A 21307-nucleotide genomic window follows, 5' to 3' on the forward strand; every position below is an offset into this window, starting at 1 on the left:
TGGGGGAGAAGCCTCACTTTCTTTATCATTTTTTCTTTTCAAGAACTTCTCCATAGTTGTTTACTATCACAGATTTGCAGCTGTCAAGTCGAGCCAATACGTGGCAAGTGTATTAAAGATGAGTGTCTCACGGCCCAAAAGTGTAAAACAAAAAACTTTTAGCGGTCCTCCAAAGGGTTACAGCCAACAGTGCCATCTGGTGACCTCTGAAAATCAGGACACTGTTTCATGAAACGTCATAAATTCTTCAGTACTGTATCGTGAAGCCTCACCTACCCATCACTGCTAATAAAAGAATGAAATGACAGGAACACTTCCCTCTTTGCTTTCTTGTTCCTCCGTCACACACGTCGCGATTTTTTCGTCATAAATATTGAAGGTGTTTAACAATTGACAAATTGATTTACACACCTTGGCCCACGGGAATACTAGTCAGAGATCAGGTCACTGAACATTTGCCATCCCTGTCAGGAGAGGAGAGCAGAAACAGCCTGACAATTGTTGCGCATAACCCAGTTTATAGTACTACATTATCATAATGTACAACGATAATCTCAGCCTTGACCAAGACAGGAAAATGCCGCATTATTCATACTCATATTATTGTCCACTCCATAGGTGGTAAAATGTTAAACATGTTCAATACTTGCACAACAATCTCTTTATCTGTGGAGGAGAGCCATTCACTCCCTCAACCTCATAACCCTCATTGACATCACCTGTAAGAAAGAGAAGCATCAGTGAGTGTAGCACATTAACGTTGAATCACTTAGCGGTAGCTTTACAACAAACTGTGTCAGTGTTTCAATGGAGGAGTAATTGGCTGTTGCCTTCACCTTTGAACCTTACCATGACGGTTATTTTTGCTTTGGTCTGCTCATCCGTCTTTGGTCCTCACACGTCTCAACAGGTTCACGCTGCGATGCGGCGAAGCCTTTTCTGTGGCGGCTCACGCTCAATAAACCCAGATGACTGGGAGCAAGAGCAGATGTTTGCGGGCCACAGTGAGAAAGGCGACGCAGAGCTCTACTTAAGGTTAATGTTGCATTATAAGAATCCAGAGAGCGTTCTCTCTGTCTCTCTCTCTCTCTCTCTCTATATTTTTTTTTTCTTTCAAACAGGTGATGGTCTCACGTCGCTTTAATTAAAAAGTCTCCTGCAGCAACACACCAAACTATTTATCTCGGGGAGAGGGCCGACCTCGTGCCTGGCTCGTGATGGAAAAATGACTGCTCGGTTTTGTGCACGCTATCATTAAATATTTTAATTAAAGAGTAGCTTTGACGACATATTTCAGGTCTGTTTGCTATACGGTTAATTAGAAACCGCCGCGTGGAAACAATGAGATTGATATCCACAACTGGAGGAGCCGTCTCCATTACCTTGTGCACTGGCTTTCCTTTATCAACAATAGTTTTAGGAAGTTCACCTTCATATTTCAGATGAATTCTGGATTTGGATCTCAGTGACCAGGAGAATTTCTCTGCAAGATGGCAGGGCTCCCCCACTCTGTACGTGACTAGACACTTGTCACGTGACACCCAGTTTGGGCGACTCCCTCCTGCCTCTGCAGGCGTGTCAGAAAGGCTGTTAGGTGTGTGCAATTTCTGCCTTCAGCTGCATCACTGTGACCCCAAATGTCTTGCATTGCCCGCTCCGATATTATACTGCAACCGCTGATTCCGCATGCAAACCATTGTAGTGTATCATTTTGTAGCATAAATCCTGTTTGTTATGAATGTACTCTTGAAGCTTGAGTGGAAAAAAAAACGTGACTTTTACTTTGAAACAAGCAAAAAAAAAAAACTCAAACAAGTGAGCAAGATATTTAAGTTGGTTCATCTCAAAACAAGTATCTCCTTCATGCTAAAAAGTCACTTCAGAGTGAGACATTTTGAATATATAATTTTAAAATAAGAAAAGAAAAGCGCTGCTCCTCCACATGGAGAGTGACATGCTGTGGGCATGTTAACTTGGAGGAGACCCAAGTAATGTTGGAGAGAATACAGCTTGGTTCTCATTACTCTAGGACATGAGCAAAATCTTTTTTTCTGCAGTTACATGTCAGCACCGACTCTGGCAGGCACAACAAGCCAGGGATGAAATTTCATTTGTACTCGGTTGCTGCCGTAAACAGTCAAGAATGGTGTAACGTAGTGTTGGTTATGAAGTACAAAGCAACAGGAGGTTTGTTACAGTGGAAACACATTCAACACACAATTGTTCAATGTCGAAATGATAGAAAGGTGGCCTTTATTTTTGCTAAAACCATCATGGAAAACCAACTCACATTTCTCAGTTCACCTGGAAACGCCATAGTGCACCCCCAGGAGAGAAAGAGAGGGAAGTCAGGGCTTCTTGGCTCAGGCTGAGTTTTGTGCAACTGCAGGCAGCAAAAAAAAAGGCCCTGTGGCTGAATCCTTGAAAGAACCAAGCTGGGCGTGAAAAGGATGGCACCTTTATATTTCTCCAGATTCAGGGCATTTTTGAAGTGGCAAGGAAGAGGGTCTCTGGTTGAAATCCTGCTGTAGGCAGCAATGCAATGACTGGAATGAGACAGCTCTCTGTGCGCTTGAGCAATTTTTCAGCAGGGACTTCAGAAGTGTAAAAAGACGAATGTGCGCAGTCATTCATCTTGGGTGCGCTGCGAGGGACTGGCGACCTGAGCAAGGTTCCCCGGCCTCTCACCGGTGACTCCTGGGATTAGGCCTGCCCACCAGGACTAAGCAGAACATGATCAATAACTTTTCAGGCCTAAACATCAATACACAAGGTAACTGTTAAACTGAGAAACGGTGAGCACTTCAGCATTCATATACTTGTTAAATAGAAACAGCAATGTTCTCCTCCTGCACACGATGCACACAAACCATGCCTAAGATTGTCACGTCCTCAAGTCTATTTCTGCTCTTCAAACTTTCCCTTGCTCTTTGGATGTGAAGTGCTTACGCTAGAGTTTCACGGGATCTCTGGAATAATTCATCAAGCTGTCAAGTGGGGTGTATCTGTCCTTCATGCACGCGTGTAATCACCACTGCTTTATTTCACCGCACTGGTGTGCAAGTGTGAAGGCTGCGCAAGATCATTTTAATGGGACGTGCGGAATTTATCGCGCATTAGCCCCTTCGGTAATTCACAATGTCACGATGACACCGGCGCGCAGACAAAGCGCTCGCGGGGCTCAAGATCTTCAATGTATTCTAATCGATGCGGCTGAACTGGGCAACGGTAGAAACGCAGTCTCCTGATGAGACGCAGTATAATGAAGTGAGAGAAAACGTATAAACTATATACATATATTTATATAAATCTTAGCACCCCAGTTTGTTGTTCTTTCTAATAGCTAATGCAGAATGTATCACAAACAGCAAAATAATACATGTACAACAATTCAATAAATAATAGAAAAACTAAAATAAATAAGAAGAGAACATATTTTCAGGAGTGATTTGAAAGAAAAAACATTATTCAAAGCATTCTTCAGGAACTAACTAACTTCCAGTGGAAAACCACGACACAGTTCATGATGGTTCATGAGTCCACCACTACATGAACAGTGTGTGTCGGGACAATTGATGGGGTACCAGACAAAATATCTCATTTGACAGATTGTTTGTTTTCTTTTTTTTAATTAGACACTTTATTAAGGATTTACAACAGAGGACTGGATCAGATCTTGCACAAGTCCTGGATCACTTCAGCCAGATGTACTTGTCGCCAACATCGGCGTTATATCCCGGGGCATACTTCTTCCCGGGGAGCTGAAAGACAGAAAGCCCAACACATCGGAGGGATCATTTCATTAAGAAGATAATAAAACCCAAGTACCCATTCAAGATAACAAAATTAGTCAAAGCGCTGCTCTATAACCATAACTTGGCCCAGCAAACGCCCTTGTGTGACTCCGGCTCCAGTGAACCGAGGGAGATGATGCATTACAGTGTCTTTCTCTCCGCCTGGATCTGAAAAAACTGTCAGGCCACAGCCAGGCGGTGGCGAGGCATAGTTCGTTTTTTTTTGTTTTTTGTTTTTTTTACACTATTGGGAGACACAAAGTCTCCAGTCAATAAACACAAAAGGTCATTGCCAAATATTTCCTAGCTGCACTAATCACTCAAGCCATGTAGAATATTCCACAGCTGGCACTCGCTGCCTCGTGGCGAAACTCTGTTCAATATTTCAGGAGAAGAAAATTAGTTCCATCACGTCTGATAATACTGTACTTTATTTCAAAGGGCAGGAGATGGAGAAGTGTTTGCACAAGCTCACGGTTTGCAACAAAAGATCAACTGAAAAGAGCAAAGCATCCCTGGATAACCACATTCACGGCGGCAAGCTCAAGTTTGACTTAGCGCAACGCTCGCAAAGCTGACCTGCTCATCTGACGTGAATATGAATGCAGACTGGTGCAAGCCTCTTTCTATCTCTATATAGCTATATATCTACAGTATACATCTAGGAGTGGTGAGACTTTAACAAGTGCATTACGATTAATCAATTACAACATTATTACAATTAATAAATTAGAACAAAAAAATAATTCAATTTAATTGAACAGTTTGTTCTCCAGACAACAAGGAACCTTTGTAAGTGCAGGAGTTTCTGGTCCACTGATCAGACTGATGCACAAGACACGTGGCAGCAAGGATGATAACAACAACAACAAACATGAACAAAGCAAACAAAAGCATCTGTTTGCTTTGTTCAGGGATGTTTTTCACTACACAATGGCCAGGGTTTCCACTACTCTGAATGTACTTGAAATTCTTATAAAATTGAAATTCTTATACAAATATTGTCAAGATATTAAAAGAGCTTTAGTTTAAATAAGGCGATATGATCACTCTACAGCAAGAACTTGTGAACAGAGCCGAAGACTTGAGACAGGATGGGCACCAAACAGAAGTTCATTTTTCCACACAGCCAGTGACTCTAAGGCCTTGTCTTAATTCAAAGCAGACATGAGTCACTGGGATGAATTGACTTGATACATCTGATGTTTCTGCCTCACATTAAAGAGATCGTAAGCATGATGCAACTGTTCCAGCTTTCCACCCCAGGAAAAAAACACGGAGTCGGCAACTTTCCACAAAAGAGACCAAATTTCACACATAATAGCTTTTACTTTTCATTGGCTTATCGCTCCTTTTTAGTTCACCTGTACAGGAGTACCTGTGCACGCCTATAAAAGGAGTGTAATTATGATTTTATTTGCTTTGCATGGCAGCGTGACCTGAGCAGATTCAAGATCTTTTTTCATTGTTGTCAATGGAAACTGTGTCAAACCATGAATTTGATTTTAAATATGCTGTGTAAATAGTGCCCAATTTTTTCGGTTACAATTTTGAAGTGTGAAGTGACAAGAAACCAAGGATGTTTTGTTCATTCGTTTGTTTTGTTTCAAAGTTAAAATCGTACCACAATTGCTCCTCAAACTTAACTAATTCTGTTCCCAGCGCACGAGTGGAACGTGCAATAACACAGTGATGGATGTGGCCCAGCAAGAACATTTAATTCAATTCAGGCAATTATAAAAGCAATTCTAAAATTTGGAAAAAGGTAAATCAAACCCTCTGCTTCTATCACCACTTTTATGACTACAAAGATTTGCGAAGGTGAGGAGAAAAATAAAGCAAGAAAAAGGGTGAAGAAGTTCCTTCAAATGGTCTTGATGAATTTGAGTCTCGCCTTGGAACAATTGTTTAATTCAAATACGACACTTATAGATAGATGCATCATAAATGAACTGCAACTCTGCAGTGTTACCATGACATTATTTATTCTACTTATAATTGCTTCTCAGTGGGGAATACAGGTGGACCATCCAGTCCAAGTTGGAGGTGAAGCACTCACACTAACTTGGCTGACCTGCTCTCCTCTGTCAACGCTTTCCAGAGACCGCCAATACTTTCATCAAAATCTTTCCTACCTGTAGACTTACAGTAAGTCGAGTCATTCACACTGATAAGACTCGTGCCTGAGGATCATAAGTGCGTTCCACTTCATTTGATGTCGGAAGCTCTGAAATATGAATTTGTGCAGGTCTATACGTAGAGTTAAAAGTGACAGGAGCTATTATGGGAGCCAGATAAAGGAAGGGTTTTAGTTTGAGAAGTGGCATTCATTTCATGTGATAAACCTTTTGTTCACGTTCTTAACAATGATAACCACCAACACATGGTGGTTTTAGAAAAAAGCATCTGAGCAGAAGGTCAAAGACTTACCAAAGTACCCTACTGGACAGACAAACTCCAGACCACCAGATCACCAGTCAAAACTGCACTTTTGTGCAAATGTTTGAGAGTTAAATGGCTTAAACGAAATATCAGCTGCCTGAAGGAGCTTATTTTTTTCACTGTACGTGACATTACTTGGTCACATTATCCACACGGCAAAAGTTTTCTAGCAAGTAACTCTGACGGCAAGTTCTCCAAGTTATGCCATGACGCTCAAAGCAAATATATTATTATGGATATAGAGGGTTGGAAGAGAATATAGCTGTCTTTTTTTAAAGACATGTTACTGTCATCTAATGTCGCCTACAGTGGAGTAACCAACTGACCAGCTGGCTGCTGCAGTTTTTATCACTTCTTTGAACCTTGTTTATAAATTGATTCAGTTACATATGAATATTTCCACAAATGCCTCGAGAAAATATAAGCCATATTAAAAAGTGGCACACACGTACCGACTTGTATGCGTGGAATTTCTCATCGTACTCGTGGGCTCCGATTGTCACCTCAGGTAGGAACACCGGTATGTGGGTCAGGCCTGCCACTTTATTCTTGTCTTGGACTCTGGAAAGACAGACAGAGCAAAAAAAAAAACATGAGTACTTGCAAAAAAAAATACTAATTCTGTGACACACAACAGATAAAATATTAATTAACATTGTACGAGTTCAATTTGCAGTGTTAGAAATGAAGAGACTCGCAGTTACAAACAAAAAGGTGGACCATAGAGCAGTTTGGAGAGTGCAGAGGTCGTAGAAGCATTTGCCTTCGGAGATCAATACAGCAAAGCTTGTTTAATGTCTTATCAAACAGTCTCTCTTGAGTTCTAACAAACCCACACATTACACTTGCTTTAGCAAGATTTACAAGCAGCCTGTTTGTTTTGCGAAGCACTTTGTAACAAAGGTTTGGATAATTACACTATGAATAATCATGAAGACCCAGAGTTTCAGGGATGCCAGAGAATAAAAGCCGCCTTCATAACTGCCTTATTGCAGCACCCTTCCATCTGTTTGACCTGTCTTTCACCTCTCAACTTTCAAAGTCCTGTTTAGGTGAGAGCATGTCGGTTGTGAAGAGAATGCGCGAACACTCCATCTGTGGTGTTGGATGTTAATGAGCAGGTTTCTATGTAACAGTTCACAATTTGTTAGAATCAATGACTTGTCTTCAAAAATATCTGGGTGCCAATTACTGTCAAGCCGGAAGCATCAATGACATGTGTGCGTGAATACAGACGCACATCTGTGTCACACTTCCAGGTCACTGATAGGTGAAAACTAACTAGACACCCAGAGTGGAAACCTCTGAACAAGAGTTGAGAGGCCATGTGCAGTATTTGACTTGTACTCATCGTGTACTTGATATAATTCTGGACCACAATGAAGGGACTGAAGTAGAGCTGCACAATTGAGCACATTTCAATCGCGATCACGATTTTGTCTACCTCAACTAAACTAGACAGAGTCAGCGGTGTGTGACAGACAGCGCAACCAAATTTCAAACCTACTCTCACCTGTCCAATCTGGACAACAGACCCACTGAGACCTGTTAGTCATTGACGTCTACGGATGAAAATAAGTCGGTAGGTTGCTGTCCTGTTTCAATCTGAGCCCACCAGACTCCCGCCTGCACTATGTTTGATCCATATTTTCAGTCACGTTCATCTTCGCAAATACTAAACTACTATGCTGTATACTCTGACAAACTACATCGGGACATCAGCATGGTATTCTACAAACGTTTCTATTGTGTTGCACTGAGTTGTAGCATACATACTCAGTTAGGCCTTGGTAAAACTTAAATTCTCCGCTATAAGTTTCTTTTAAATTAAATTAATATATTCATATTTAAAGTTAGGTTCCTCATTTGACGCAATTTCCCTGGCATTAAAATACTGATCATGACGACACGATCATGTGTGCAGCCCTATTCTGAAACAGCTATGATAAGTGATTCATTTTTTAGGGAAAAAAAAAGAACGGAAAGGTCCAAAGCAGGCCTGGCCAACCCGCGGCTCTTTCCCCAGTTTCACGCGGCTCTTCACCAATTGAGCCACTGAACCTGCTGGAATTTTGGTGAAGTTGCTATTGAGATGGTTGTTTATAGAGGAAATAAGACGCAATGTGAGATGTGAGTCGCCAATGTGAGTCGCAGTCCAAAGACCGTCATCAGATCCACGATCAACACAATTTACATTACATTGTTCCACGTTTCACTTTGTCATTCCCTAAACTAAATGTATGGCATGTGTTTCAGCTATCATTCATTGTTGATCGTCGTGAAGTCTGTTTAATTCAGTGGAGTGAAGATGAGACGCTCCAGTCTGCAGCGTCGCTCACACACACAGACCGGGGCCACATTATTGCACGTAAGAAAATACATAAGTAAAATAAATGGCGCACACAATTCTATGTACACGGCTTGATATTTCCAGGATGATCATGGTAAAAGGTTTGAATTAGAAGAATACATGCACAAGAGTCATGCGCTGGACGTGAACCAGCATTTTGTGACACATAGCCATGTGCTTTAACCACTATACTGCCGCTAAGTCACGTGATCAGCTGTTCAGGTGAACCTTACAGCCTTACATGTTTATAGGATGTGGCTCTTTTCAGCAACACAGTAAAACAGTGGCTCTTAGCCTCAGACTGGTTGGCCACCCATGGTCCAAAGCATCAAAACTCAAACATCCAGATACCTTCTCTATCCTCTTGTCCTATGTTCCATGGCAGGCGACTTCCATTCATATGATGTGACTTTTGATTTACTATGGCATTAAATTTAAACTATCAAACACAAGTAAAGAATAAAAAAACAGATTTGGATTGATTTGAACGTACTCCTTGAGTAGCCGACATCGACCTGTAGAGAGCTTCAATCTCCAATGGCAAAATGAGTATTTAACAGGTTCTGCAAGTGATGGAATGACAAACTTACTTCTGTACTTCTGTGATATCCAGTGAATGTCTTTATATGCATGTCCATAAATAGAAGGTATTAAGACAGTCCTGCAAGGGGATTATTTACAAAACCACACACCCCACATCTGAGGTTATAATCGTAAAGACTGACCTGGTTGGCCTTGGACTTCTGATACACATGTACATAATTTACACACCAAGAGAAGTCAATATCTAAATTCTGCAACCCTGGAGTAATTTACGCTGAAACAGAGATCTGAATTGTCATCTGACTACCGCATTCTCCACAGTGCAGGGGCCACCAACGCTGAGATTTCACCCTCTATGCCAGGAACATCCCAGCTTAGGGGGAATTTTCAGCAGTTTTTGTCAACACAAGTGAAGTGTGACTCACAATGTCAACAGTCCCTCACCCCCAGTCGACCAAGTCTCCGTCTTTTAAGGTAGATCTGGTTGGAAAGGAACTTAAAGAGGGCAGTGAAGGATGTACAATGCACTGTTTTTGTCTTCCACATTGTCAAATTCCGACACATTGTTGCCCTCAAATGTGTAAGGGACACTCCTTATACAGGACAAAACATGAGAACCTCGATCCATATGAAGTAGGAAGTGTAGAGGTGCTCATCTTGCAACAATAATTCTTCGTCTTTCAAAGTGCATGTGCGACTGATTTAGCAAGGTGAACTGGAGCACTGCAGTGACGGAACAATGGAAGAAAATCCCTCACAAAGAAAAAGAGAAAAGCTGGCTATTACAATCATTTTCCATCAATGCTGGCAGCAAAACAGGGGGTCGTCGCTCAGTTCCAAATCCACACTTTTGAACGTGGGAACAGGGTCTAGAAGTGAGCGCCCGCCAAGCTCCACATGAGAGTAAATTTTCGATTTGGCGAGAAATCCTCCCAAGGCCATCTGCCGCACTGGTACACAAAAGCTTGTCGCAAAATAGTCTTTCAGAAAAAGGGACTCCCGTGAGGCTTGTTGTCATTTAGAGGCCCGCTGCTTCAGACTGACACATTCGTTAGTAAAGTGACATTTGGGACATTTGATCAATGTGTGTTTTTACTCCAAAGAAAACCCCTGGTGAGAGATCTCCTGTTTACAGAGCAGGACATTAGGCATGCGCTCGTCTAAATCCTAGTGCCAAAAATGCATAGGTTATGCCAAAAAGAGCCGTTGGTCATTTCCTTTTTAGCCCAGATCAGTACCCCTGTTCACAGCTCAACTCATCGACTGCTCATAAAATAGATTGAAAAAAACCGAGTGTTCATTTTCAATGAACTGTGTGTAAGCTTGTATCTGTCTTCAGGATGATCACCTGTTGCTTCTGTCCTAGTTATTTTCCTTTCAAAATATGGAAACAGTTTGTGATATGAACGGTGACATGTGAGGTTAAAACACACTATATGTAGTATCTTAGCAACCTAAAAACATTATGAATTTTAGTTGCATGATGGTCCGGTTTGTACGTTTGCATGAGCATCTTTGGTAAAGGCTGGAAGAGGGCTTACCCACCATTAAATTTCACTTACCCAGCCAATATGTTTTCTCACTTATCACTGGGATTTTCAGTTGATCATGGGAAAAAGATGAATAATAAATAGAATACTATAGTTAATGCTAATGGTAAATGAATCCACATTTTCCAGCAGCAGCTATAACCAGCACTACTCTAGACATAGCTCAGTGACTTTCCTGCATTCTTATAGTTGAGTGTATGCAGTAAGTCAGCATTAACAGAAATTATTCCTGCAAGTGAAGTTGCTTTAAATAGACAATGGTTAGTTTACTTGTTGGTGCACACACTTACAGCATCCGAATATGATGCAAAGACACATCGTCCTGCTCAAGCCACGGCCCCTTGTCAAACTTGAGATACTGGATGTCCTGAGCCACCTGAGCAATAAAACAAAAAAGATGTTAGCCCGCCCCCATGAGCTTGTATTCTCACTGAAGAAAACGTACCGTCTCTACATCTTGAGCCTGGTCGACGTTGTACACCAGCAGTTCAGAGGTTTCACTGAAAAGATAAACAAAGACAAAACTGAATATTTAAGCGACTGGAGCGGCGACGGAAGCTCTCATGTTGAACTAACAAGGGAAGACAGCGGGAAAAGAACTGCCTGGAGGTTTGCATAGCTGACAGCTTGCAAAACTTTGTCTCTAAAAGTCTAATAATTGCAATAGATATATTTCATAACTCTTTTTATTTATTTAAGCATTAATGATGATTTCATTTTCAGTTGTTGACTGTGGGTGTTGGGCTTAGCTTAGAAGAATACTTGATTTGGACAGTATTTCTTACAAAAAAATAACCTTTAATATACTTTGGATTGTGCTCAGCTGGACTTCTGTAGAAAGAAATTCATCAGGCGAGTACCCACAGGTCTTTGTTCCTCAACAGTACCCTCAAGCTCAAAGCCAATGAATTATATTAAATGACCAGCAGAGTCCTAAAGGACATCAAGTACAGAGCCCCCTTTTGTTCTGCAAAGCCCACCCAAGAGCATTTCTAAACAATAATATTCCACTGCAGCAGTTGCCTGAGCAACATTTTACCATCATAACTATCTAGTCTGTTCCTTCAAGAGTAGGACTTTGAAGGGGCCGATCTACACAGACCTCCATGGCCACTGCAAATTCACCATAAAAAAATTGGCAGGGTTTGTCGAAGACAAAGTAAGTTGTGCTATGACATAACAATTACTAGCTAATTATGAATTTCTACAGCTTATTATGACGAACTACACAACAAACCGAAAATTCCGGATTATAGAGTGCGCCGGAATGTTAGCTGCGACCACTAAATTTAAGAAGGAAAATAGATCTTGTCCATACATAAGCCGCACTGCTCCTTAGGCAGTGTTGCTGTCTGCGCCATGGAAAGGTCAGTGGTGCATCCGGCTTAAAACGCATGAGGATCACTTCTAAACTAGTTTTGAAAACTGGATCCAGGCTCGAGACTGAGCCATAAAACAAACTCAGTAATCATTTATTTATTTCTCATCTTTTATTTACATTAAAACACGCCTGAAGTTCTGACACCACAACTGGTCACAGCTGCTGCTTCTAGTCTCTGGTCGTCCATAGCAGTGGACACACAGGTGAAAACAGCGCATTTTCAGCTCTTTAAGATAAATAAAAGGCCTGTGATTTCATTGGTTTGATGTAGCAAGGCTCAATATTTCAGCAGCATGACACTCTTTAGCCTGTGAAAATCCATATATTAGCCGCATCGTTGTATGAGCTGCAGGATTCAGACCGCAAGAAAAAAGTAGCGGCTTATAGTCCTGGAATTATGGTACAGTGGTGGTATGGTCCAGTATGCTCTGCAACAAATTGAAATCTGCCCTTTAGTTCCACACTGACAAAAATAAAACAAAATGAAGTGGACATCTGTTGTCCACTTCATTTTGTTTTATTTGATGGTGAAGCCTCATGAAACCGTGCTCTCATTTTCAGAGCCCACTAGATGGCGCACTCTATTCTAAAAACTTTGGCCTTGAACATCCACTCCAATGAAACCTTACCTCATTTTTAGACCAAGAGGGACACCTACAGACCATGCACGCACACATACAAATCTGCAGCACAGTAACATTGCCATCTTTGTGGATATAGTCAGGTCAAATGTATCCTTTTTCTTTAACTTTAGGACTATGTTTATTAGGACTACGCTGATGATGTGTTATTATTAACAATAATAATGATAATAACAACAATAAACTGATCGAAACAAGCAAAGCACACTGGATATTGTTAAATCACATTAGCTGATTTTAATAATAATATGCTTATATTGAAATAAATAGCTGAGAACAAACATGTATATGCCTGCTGTTAAACAATTCCTTGAGACTACCACGGTTCATGATTAGACAACACAAATCCATAACTCCAAATAAGATCCAGCTGCAGCAAACCAAATGAAGTAAGGCTGGAACCAAACATGGTGAATGTGGAAGTTAATAGTCAGATCAATATCTCTGCTCATCATTAAGGCGCCAGAAGCTCTGACTGGAATCACAACTGTGTATCCATTAAATGAATTGATAGCCTGGATGTGCTCTTACGGCATGCGAGTCGATATTAATGTCTAAATCTTAATCCAGCTGCCGCCCTTGCTGTGAAAAATTGGTAAACAGCATCATTCTAAATGGTAAATACACAAATCTTACAAGGTCAATGAGTGAGGCTTCAGCACTTTAATCAGTTTTGCATTACATCGGCACAAAGAAGCCGCTAATGTCTTCGCAGCTGACCCCATAAGAGGGATTTTTTTTTTTTTGAGGGTGATGTTGATCTAGGGCTCTTGAAGACATTTTAATCAAGGCATTAGAAAAGCACTTTATGTCTTTTTAATTTATCAACTAAATTTGCCTGGTGCGCTTGGTGAGGTTATTTTAATTGGGAGCATAATAACTACGGGAAAATCATTCAGCAAAAAACATAAAACATTATTCCAATACACTTGAAATCTCTTCAATGTCATTAAAAAGATGACCAGAAATTACAGAAAAAAAGTTACTTTCTTAACACTACAAACTGCTTATCAGGACACAGGTTGTATTTTTGAAACATGAAATAGAAGAAAATAATTTTAATAGTTTAAATTAGTATACTAATTGTGATTAATTTAAACACATTCAGTAAAACCCTTGAATTATGAAAATGTGTCGGCAATGAGGAAAACATTTCCTATCATTTTAGAACTAGGGCTGGACCGATCAATGGACCAACAGATTGATTGACCGGCAGATATGGGCATTTATCATTCATCATGGTCAACCATTCAAATCACAACTAAGCAACAGCATGTTTTAATAAGATGCTATTTATATTCATACACGATAGGTAATGTTATTAAATTAAGACGGGCATTTCTCCAGATAATCGCAGCGAGGCCTACAGTACCTGCTGCAGCAGGTCATGACGGCCACGATGGCGGTCATTTGGCAACACTTCTCTGCCAAAGAAAATGACAACTGGATTGCAATGTGCAACGTGTGCACCCACAGACTCCATGGGAAAACAAGACACTTGGCCTCAAATCACCGCACGGAATTTAAGGGCGTCCAAGAGTTGAACAGAGCGAAAGCTAATGGGAGGTAACCTCTGGCAAAACCAATGGTGATGGAGTTTATTGTTTTGGGCAAGTAGCCGTGTTCTGTCATTCAGCAGCTAACAGCACACCCCGACCCCAGACACTCATTCCCTGGACATGTAGTCGATGAAAAGAGGAGCGTCTGTCAGGATATAAGGCAACATTCCGGTATTTAACAAGTGTTGAGTGGAGCTTACATTTCGGATTTGAGCTGTTCATTGAAAAGAGAATAAAAGTTATTTTCTATTAAACACCTCATGTTTTGTATTGATTATATTTATGTACTTGAAAAGTTGCAATGTTTTCTATACAGTGTTGTTGTTATTTAGTAGGTTAACATAATTGATAAAAAGGTGACTTTTGTGCATGATTTAGTTGTGGGGAAAAACAACCAAAAATCAATGTCTGACAATCAGTAATGACCAAAAATGTAGCAATTGGACCAACCCTTTTTATAATAATGTTAATTCAAGGATACTTGAATAAAAACGTCTCCAAGTGAAGAGATGTAATTTCTTCCACATGACTTCCACACAAAGACTGAAAATCTTACTGATGTGCATGGATGGCAAATGACCTTTATTAAAACAGATTGCTGGTGATGATTTTCAAATAAAATTTACAAATAATCTGTCTATATTTCATTGTTTTACAAGGTGTTCTACTACATAACTGTAATTCACAGACTTTTTTTCTCCCTCCAATTGCAGCTGTTAGGTCACTCCTGAAGCTTGGGTATACAAAACGGATCCGTGCATGTGTTCATAATTGATACAGCAACGGTTTCTAAAGTGCAAGTGCCAATCAAAACTTTCCACTTGACAGAGATATCGAATCCTTGTAACAATTGTTTCATCTTCCAACAAATGCAGCCTGGTGTGGCCTTTAATATGATCCAAAGGATTGTGTTATGAGAGGCAAATTAAAGAAACATGCAAGAATAGGCAAGAATTCAGCGCCAGCATGTGGGTAACTCCTTTTAAAATGACACAGTAGCAGAACCCTTAATAGATTTGTGATCAATAACAAAGATGAATCAACTGGATCTGCTTCACAACTCACTTCAGATCACAGCGCATAATAAAAGGTTTAGGGATACAGCACAAGTGGTTTAGCCATAATTCATAATTAAAATGTACATGGATCAGAATTAAAATTTGTGATGCACATATATACCAGTCACCCCCAACCACCAGTTTGCAGACCCCCATAGAGCTGTGGACCATTCTGCAGGCCTTGTTGGAAAATTAAAATGCCTTATCACCCTGCACTAACCCGGGCTGGTGCTGTTAACATTCAGTGAAGGTAGGGCACCGTCTGTTGGTATCAGCCACAGTTTGAAGGCAACAGTCCTTCCAGTGAGTGACAGGGATTGAGGCACCTCCACATACTTCTTATTGTATCGTGATGTCGGTAAGAACTGGGGATTAGACACCATGAGTGTGATGCATGTGTGAAGGGATTACTACTCACTATGCCTTCTGTCACTAAAATAAAATTTCCACATTCAGGTTCAACATGTCAAACAGACAAAAAGTGAATTTGCTTCCTCATTTCTACGAGTCATGTATATTTTAAATTTAATCAAGTTAATTATATGAATTGCACTCCTCTTTCTTTGTTGATCTGTCCAACCAACAAGATATAGAGAACCTTAAGTGGAGCAATTTTAGTGGGGAAAAACTTACCTAATTTTGGGCAAGAAAGACTTTTTGTAGCCGTCCTCGATGCCTTTCAAATATGAGAGTGGCACATTCTGGAGATAGGACTAAACAGAGGAATACATTCAATGTCAATGTGGGAAGACAACAGATTCTCAACGGTCAAAAGAAGCCCACAAAAAATAAACAAAAACTGTTTCTCGTTTTAGATTCAGATAAATATGCAGGCATGGTCACCTTTCCACTTTGTTTCAGTTTCTTCTGCACCTCATCAGCTGGCTGGTCCACATAAATGACAAGATGAGGAGGCAGGAACTCACAGATGCTGATGTGTTTTATCTCATTGTAGTGGCTCACGCCTGTAAGCCGCAGAACATGGGGAAAAACAGTGTGTGGGGCTTGCTCTTTCAAGATAAAACACAATTCCTGATCTTGTGCAGGATGTGCACATACAAACTAGCACGGTGCACCACCATGGCTTGAATGAAAGCCTCGATTTTTGCTGAGCTATTCGAGGAAAAATCCCAAAAGGGCAGAAACACACTGTGGTGTACATACTTACATTTCCATCAAATCAAGGCAATTCTATATTGTGCTACAAATTCAATACAGACAGATACTCACATTCATTTCTGATGTAACCTTCTTTGAACATGGCATCCAAAAACACATGATCACTGTATGGGGAACGCTCCAGAACCACACCCTGACCTTAAAAACAAAAAAGTCAAGTTTACACTCTCTTCCAAGAATCATTGCAACATCTTACATGATTATATTTATTGGTATTTTATCTTGTTTGCTTTTGTTGTTAAAAACTTGTAGAGTATAGATTGTACTTTGTCTCTACTATTTTATTTGATTTGCTGTTATTTCTGCAATGTGGATAAGCTGTTTAAATAACTCTAGTTTCAATAACTTTCATCACAGATGCAGCTAAAACTCGCATTTCAAAGATCATGACTGAAGGTTGATGTGGAAGCCTCATTCATTACAGAGTACCTGTGGAGAGAAGGTGTTCCATGGCATCAGAGTACTGCAGCATCCTCATGACGTACATCCACAACTGCAGTCTGAAACTGTTCCCATCTGCGGCTTTGGGGTTCACATAGAACTCCTCAAGACTACACATTCCATTAAAGTCAACGGAGAGGGGCTCCTTCTCTCCTGTCATCTTGTCCATGTAGAAAGTGTCTGCTTCCGGCATGTAGAGCATCCCTACAAATAGAAGAGAAAAACACACATTAATGTATGCCGGCTGTGTTTTACGATTACTTGCTTGACCGACACATATGTAACACCATGAAGCTAATGGAAAACAAAACATATTTGTGATTTTATAAGAGAAACCACAATCAATCTGCCAGGAATTGTTTGCCAACAAGTTATATGAACTACATCAGCCAATATTCGAATGCTTACTGACTTGAGACGGCCAAGAGTAACAACGCATCCATTCAGACAGCTGGATACATTGTACAAAATCCAATTTTAATGAATAATTACACCCTGCTGGCTCAAAACATTTCACTGAATTAATCTTCCTCATATCAGTTGCTGACGACCAAACGTTAGTCATGCAAAAGCTGGAATAATGCTTAGTGACCAGGTCCAACTAATCCAACTCATGCTCATAAATATCATATCCTGAAATTCCGTATCTCGAGGAACTCAGTCATGAGAAACACATGCAGTTTTGTTTACCCAGTCTTTCAGCAAGCTTCTGTGCCACAGCGCCTTTCCCTGATGCCAAGTTGCCATCGACAGTGATGATTTTGCTGTGCTGTGTGAACCGAGAGGTGGTCCTCTCCCCCAGGATATATGCCAACCAGCCATACTCAAGTCTTCTTGCAGTGGTCGTGTGAATCCCAGCCTTCATTAGAAAGAGCATATTAAGTATATAATGGGAAGACTTATTGCAGTTTCATTCATTCAGAAAACATGCAATATGTATGTGGTACCAAATATGCATGTCAACACCCATGACGTAAAGCGTGGACTTATCTTTTAAAACTCATTTTTACACAACCAATGTGTCCCACAACAACAGCAAGCAACTCCGCTTAGGCTCAAGAGCCATGAATGAAGTATGGCTGAACTCAATTTGTAAACTGTACTATTTCAATCTATGCAATAACTAACTGAAATAATCCTATAGTAAGTGTATGACGACGCAACTGGTGCTTGTGCATTCATTTATATTTTGCTGGTTTATACTTTATTTACGTATTTGCATGTTTACATGTATTGCGAAGCAATGTGACTTTGTCGCAGAAGAGTGTTGTTGACAATTATCCACATAAAGCCCTGAACTGAAACACACGCTGTCAGACCAGGATGTTCAAAAACTGACTTCAAGCTGTATCGAGAAAACGATATAAATAATCAGAGCAACGATCGACTGTGATGCTAGCTGCTAACAAGCTAAGTTGGTTTGTCCTTGTCAAATGTGCGGCGGAATAGCGGAGACAGTGTGACAGCTTTCCTCGTCCTTACCTTCCGAACAGCAGTAACTGTTCTCAGAGACGTGAGTCCCGGCGGGATGACCATGCGAATCACCCTCAGGGCCATGATTAAACTCCAAAACCCACCGACCTCACCTGAAACTTCACCGCTACACAGCAGCCACTACAAGGGGCCTTCGAGCCGTGACGTCATGTGCTGGTTTGACATTTGTGGTGTGTAGGTAGCGCCTGACTGAAACAAATGAAGGACCCTACCTCGACAGAATGAAAATAGAATAAATACAACGTTTTAAAATACGATATTGTGGTAATCCAGGCCAGAGTAGGTGTAGGAGGCAGACGCTGGAGACACTTTGCTTGCTTCACCAAAGAAATTTATTGACAAGCTGCTCGAGGATGCAAAAAAATAGCCCAAAAATAAAAGAAAACCATGGATTGCCAAGAAACTCAACAGTTAACTCAGCGTAACTGAAAAGACTGAAATAACAGAAATTGCTCTTACACACTTGTGCACACCTCTGCACGCTGCAGCCTCCCCCTCTGGCCTGCACGCTGCTCTCTTTAAGCGTTTGTACATGGACTGTACCTCTCAACAGGTAAATCCCCAATACCACTAACAACCATAACTCCTTTTTACTTGAAGAATCAAAGTGCACTGCTCAGCATACTTTGACCACAATCTGCCGCATCACGCTCAACCTCGCTCCATCACTCCATCATAGATATTAAAACAAAACAAAACACTTCACTACCTTGGCCTCCCCCACAGTTGAATCTTTCTATGATGTCACTAATGACATCACCAAGGTGATAAAACCAGGAAGTGAGCCGCCACGTCCTCCTTTTACCTGAAGGCCTCGTGGTGAGTAACACAACCAACATGCTTAACCAATAATTCCTAAATAACTGACATTTAATTGAACCAATAAACGTGCTTTAACATAACCAAACTCCTTGTGTTGAATTTTTGATACACCAGAAGATGCAACTCAAACATGACCCGGGATAGTTTGAACGCATGATCCAGGTTAACGATGGAATTGAATCAACTAAACAAGCATACAACAATAACTTTAACTGAGACAAATGGGTGACTCTCAGCCACTTTGTCACACACCCCCCCCCTTAATACCGTTACTCCTCAGAGTCACGGGACAGGAAGTCAGCAACAACGTTATCACGGCCTGGTCGATACTGGACCTGAAACCGGTATGGTTGGAGAGATATGTACCATCTAGTAATTCTAGCATTTGTGTCTTTCATTTTGTGAATCCACTGCAGTGCACGATGGTCAGAATGAAGAACAAACTCTTTACCAATTAGATAATATCTCAGTGTGTCCAAAGCCCACTTAATGGCCAATGCTTCCTTTTCCACCGTAGAATACTTCAACTCTCTTGGAAAGAGTTTTCGACTAATATACTGCACCGGAAAACGGTTGTCCTCCTCCCCTTGCAGTAACACCGCTCCCAGACCCTTTTCAGAGGCATCTGTCTGCACAGTAAATGGTTGACTGAAATCTGGACATTGCAAAACAGGTTCCTGACACAAACAGTTTCTCAAATCATTGAAAGCATTTTGACTTTCTGGAGTCCATTTAACTTTAACAGGGCTGGATTTACGTGTCATGTCTGTCAATATGGCCGCTCTTGATGAGAAGTTAGGGATGAGCCGACGATACCATCCTACTAACCCCAAGAATGACCGTAGCCTCCTTTTGGTATTTGGCAGTGGAGAAGCAGCAATCGCATTCACTTTTCCAACTTGAGGACGAATACCCCCATCTCCAATTACATAGCCTAGGTACTGAACCTCAGGCTTCGCGATGTGACACTTCTTGGCGTTGATGACTAGACCGGCATTCCTGATGCGTTGAAACACATCACCTAGATGTTGAACATGCTCCTCCCACGTTTCACTGAATATTACAATGTCATCAATATATGCTGCTGCATAATTGTCTGCGCCTCTCAATACTTCATCCACCAACCTTTGAAATGTTGCTGGTGCACCATGCAGTCCAAAGGGCATCACTCTGAATCTGAACAAGCCACTTGGAACCCTGAACGTTGTGAAGTCCTTCGATGATTCGGCTAGAGGCACTTGCCAGTATCCCTTGCAGAGATCCAGAGTCGTCAGGAAGCTGGCATTTCCCAGGCGCTCAATTAGTTCATCAACCCTTGGCATTGGATAGGGATCAAAAGCTGACACAGCATTCAGTTTTGAGAAGTTGACACAAAATCTCAATTTGTCATCTTTCTTTGGAACCAGCACAACTGGACTGCACCACTCACTGCGAGAAGGCTCAATGATTCCATTCACCAGCATCTGCTCCACCTCCTTCTTCAACTCTTCAACCAGAGTGGCCGGAATACGACAGGTGGTGTCTCTTATGGGTTTCTGTTCAGGTGAATGCAGCCGGATCTGATGTTCCATGAGATGAGTATAACCAGGTTTGAGGCTGAAGAGATCTTCTGTCATGTGAACTTGTAAATCTTGCCGTTGATTTACGGAGAGATGACTTAAATCAGGGAAAACGGTGTTCTCCTTCGTCGATGGAAAATACTGCTCCTGCAGCTCCTCCTCGTCCACAACTGTACGTGCCCACAAGGTTGCAGCCTGCGCTGGTCGGTCTCTCCACTCTTTCAAAAGATTCACATGGAACACTTGGTGCTTCTTCCGTCGATCTGGTAATAACAGTTCATATGTGACTGGGCCAGTCTTCTTATTCACAATGTATGGCCCCTGCCATTTTGCCAGTAGAGCACTTTCTGATGTTGGCAGCAGCAGAAGTACCTTTTGTCCTTCTTGAAAAACTCTCCTCCTTGAAGCCCTGTCATGTCCACGCTTCTGCCTGTCTTGTGCTTGCATCAGATTCTTATTTGCCAGCTCTTGGAACAAGTCTAATTTCTCTCTCA

The 21307-nt window shown here is 41.2% G+C and overlaps 1 protein-coding gene across 1 annotated transcript; it reads right to left on the minus strand.

The window, feature by feature from the left end:
- Positions 1 to 3468: 3468 nt before the first annotated feature.
- ndufa10 (NADH:ubiquinone oxidoreductase subunit A10) lies at positions 3469 to 18577 on the minus strand. The gene is made up of 10 exons (XM_053877854.1): positions 18421 to 18577; positions 17629 to 17797; positions 16927 to 17142; positions 16549 to 16635; positions 16162 to 16283; positions 15952 to 16031; positions 11125 to 11179; positions 10970 to 11055; positions 6689 to 6797; positions 3469 to 3761 (listed from the first exon to the last, which is right to left on the minus strand). The coding sequence occupies exons 1-10, from the start codon at positions 18493 to 18495 to the stop codon at positions 3693 to 3695; spliced, it is 1068 nt and encodes a 355-aa protein (XP_053733829.1). The 5' UTR covers positions 18496 to 18577; the 3' UTR covers positions 3469 to 3692.
- Between the last annotated feature and the right edge of the window lie 2730 nt (positions 18578 to 21307).

The sequence above is a fragment of the Synchiropus splendidus genome, chromosome 10 (genome assembly GCF_027744825.2).
Source record: "Synchiropus splendidus isolate RoL2022-P1 chromosome 10, RoL_Sspl_1.0, whole genome shotgun sequence".
Taxonomy (NCBI): Eukaryota; Metazoa; Chordata; class Actinopteri; order Syngnathiformes; family Callionymidae; genus Synchiropus; species Synchiropus splendidus.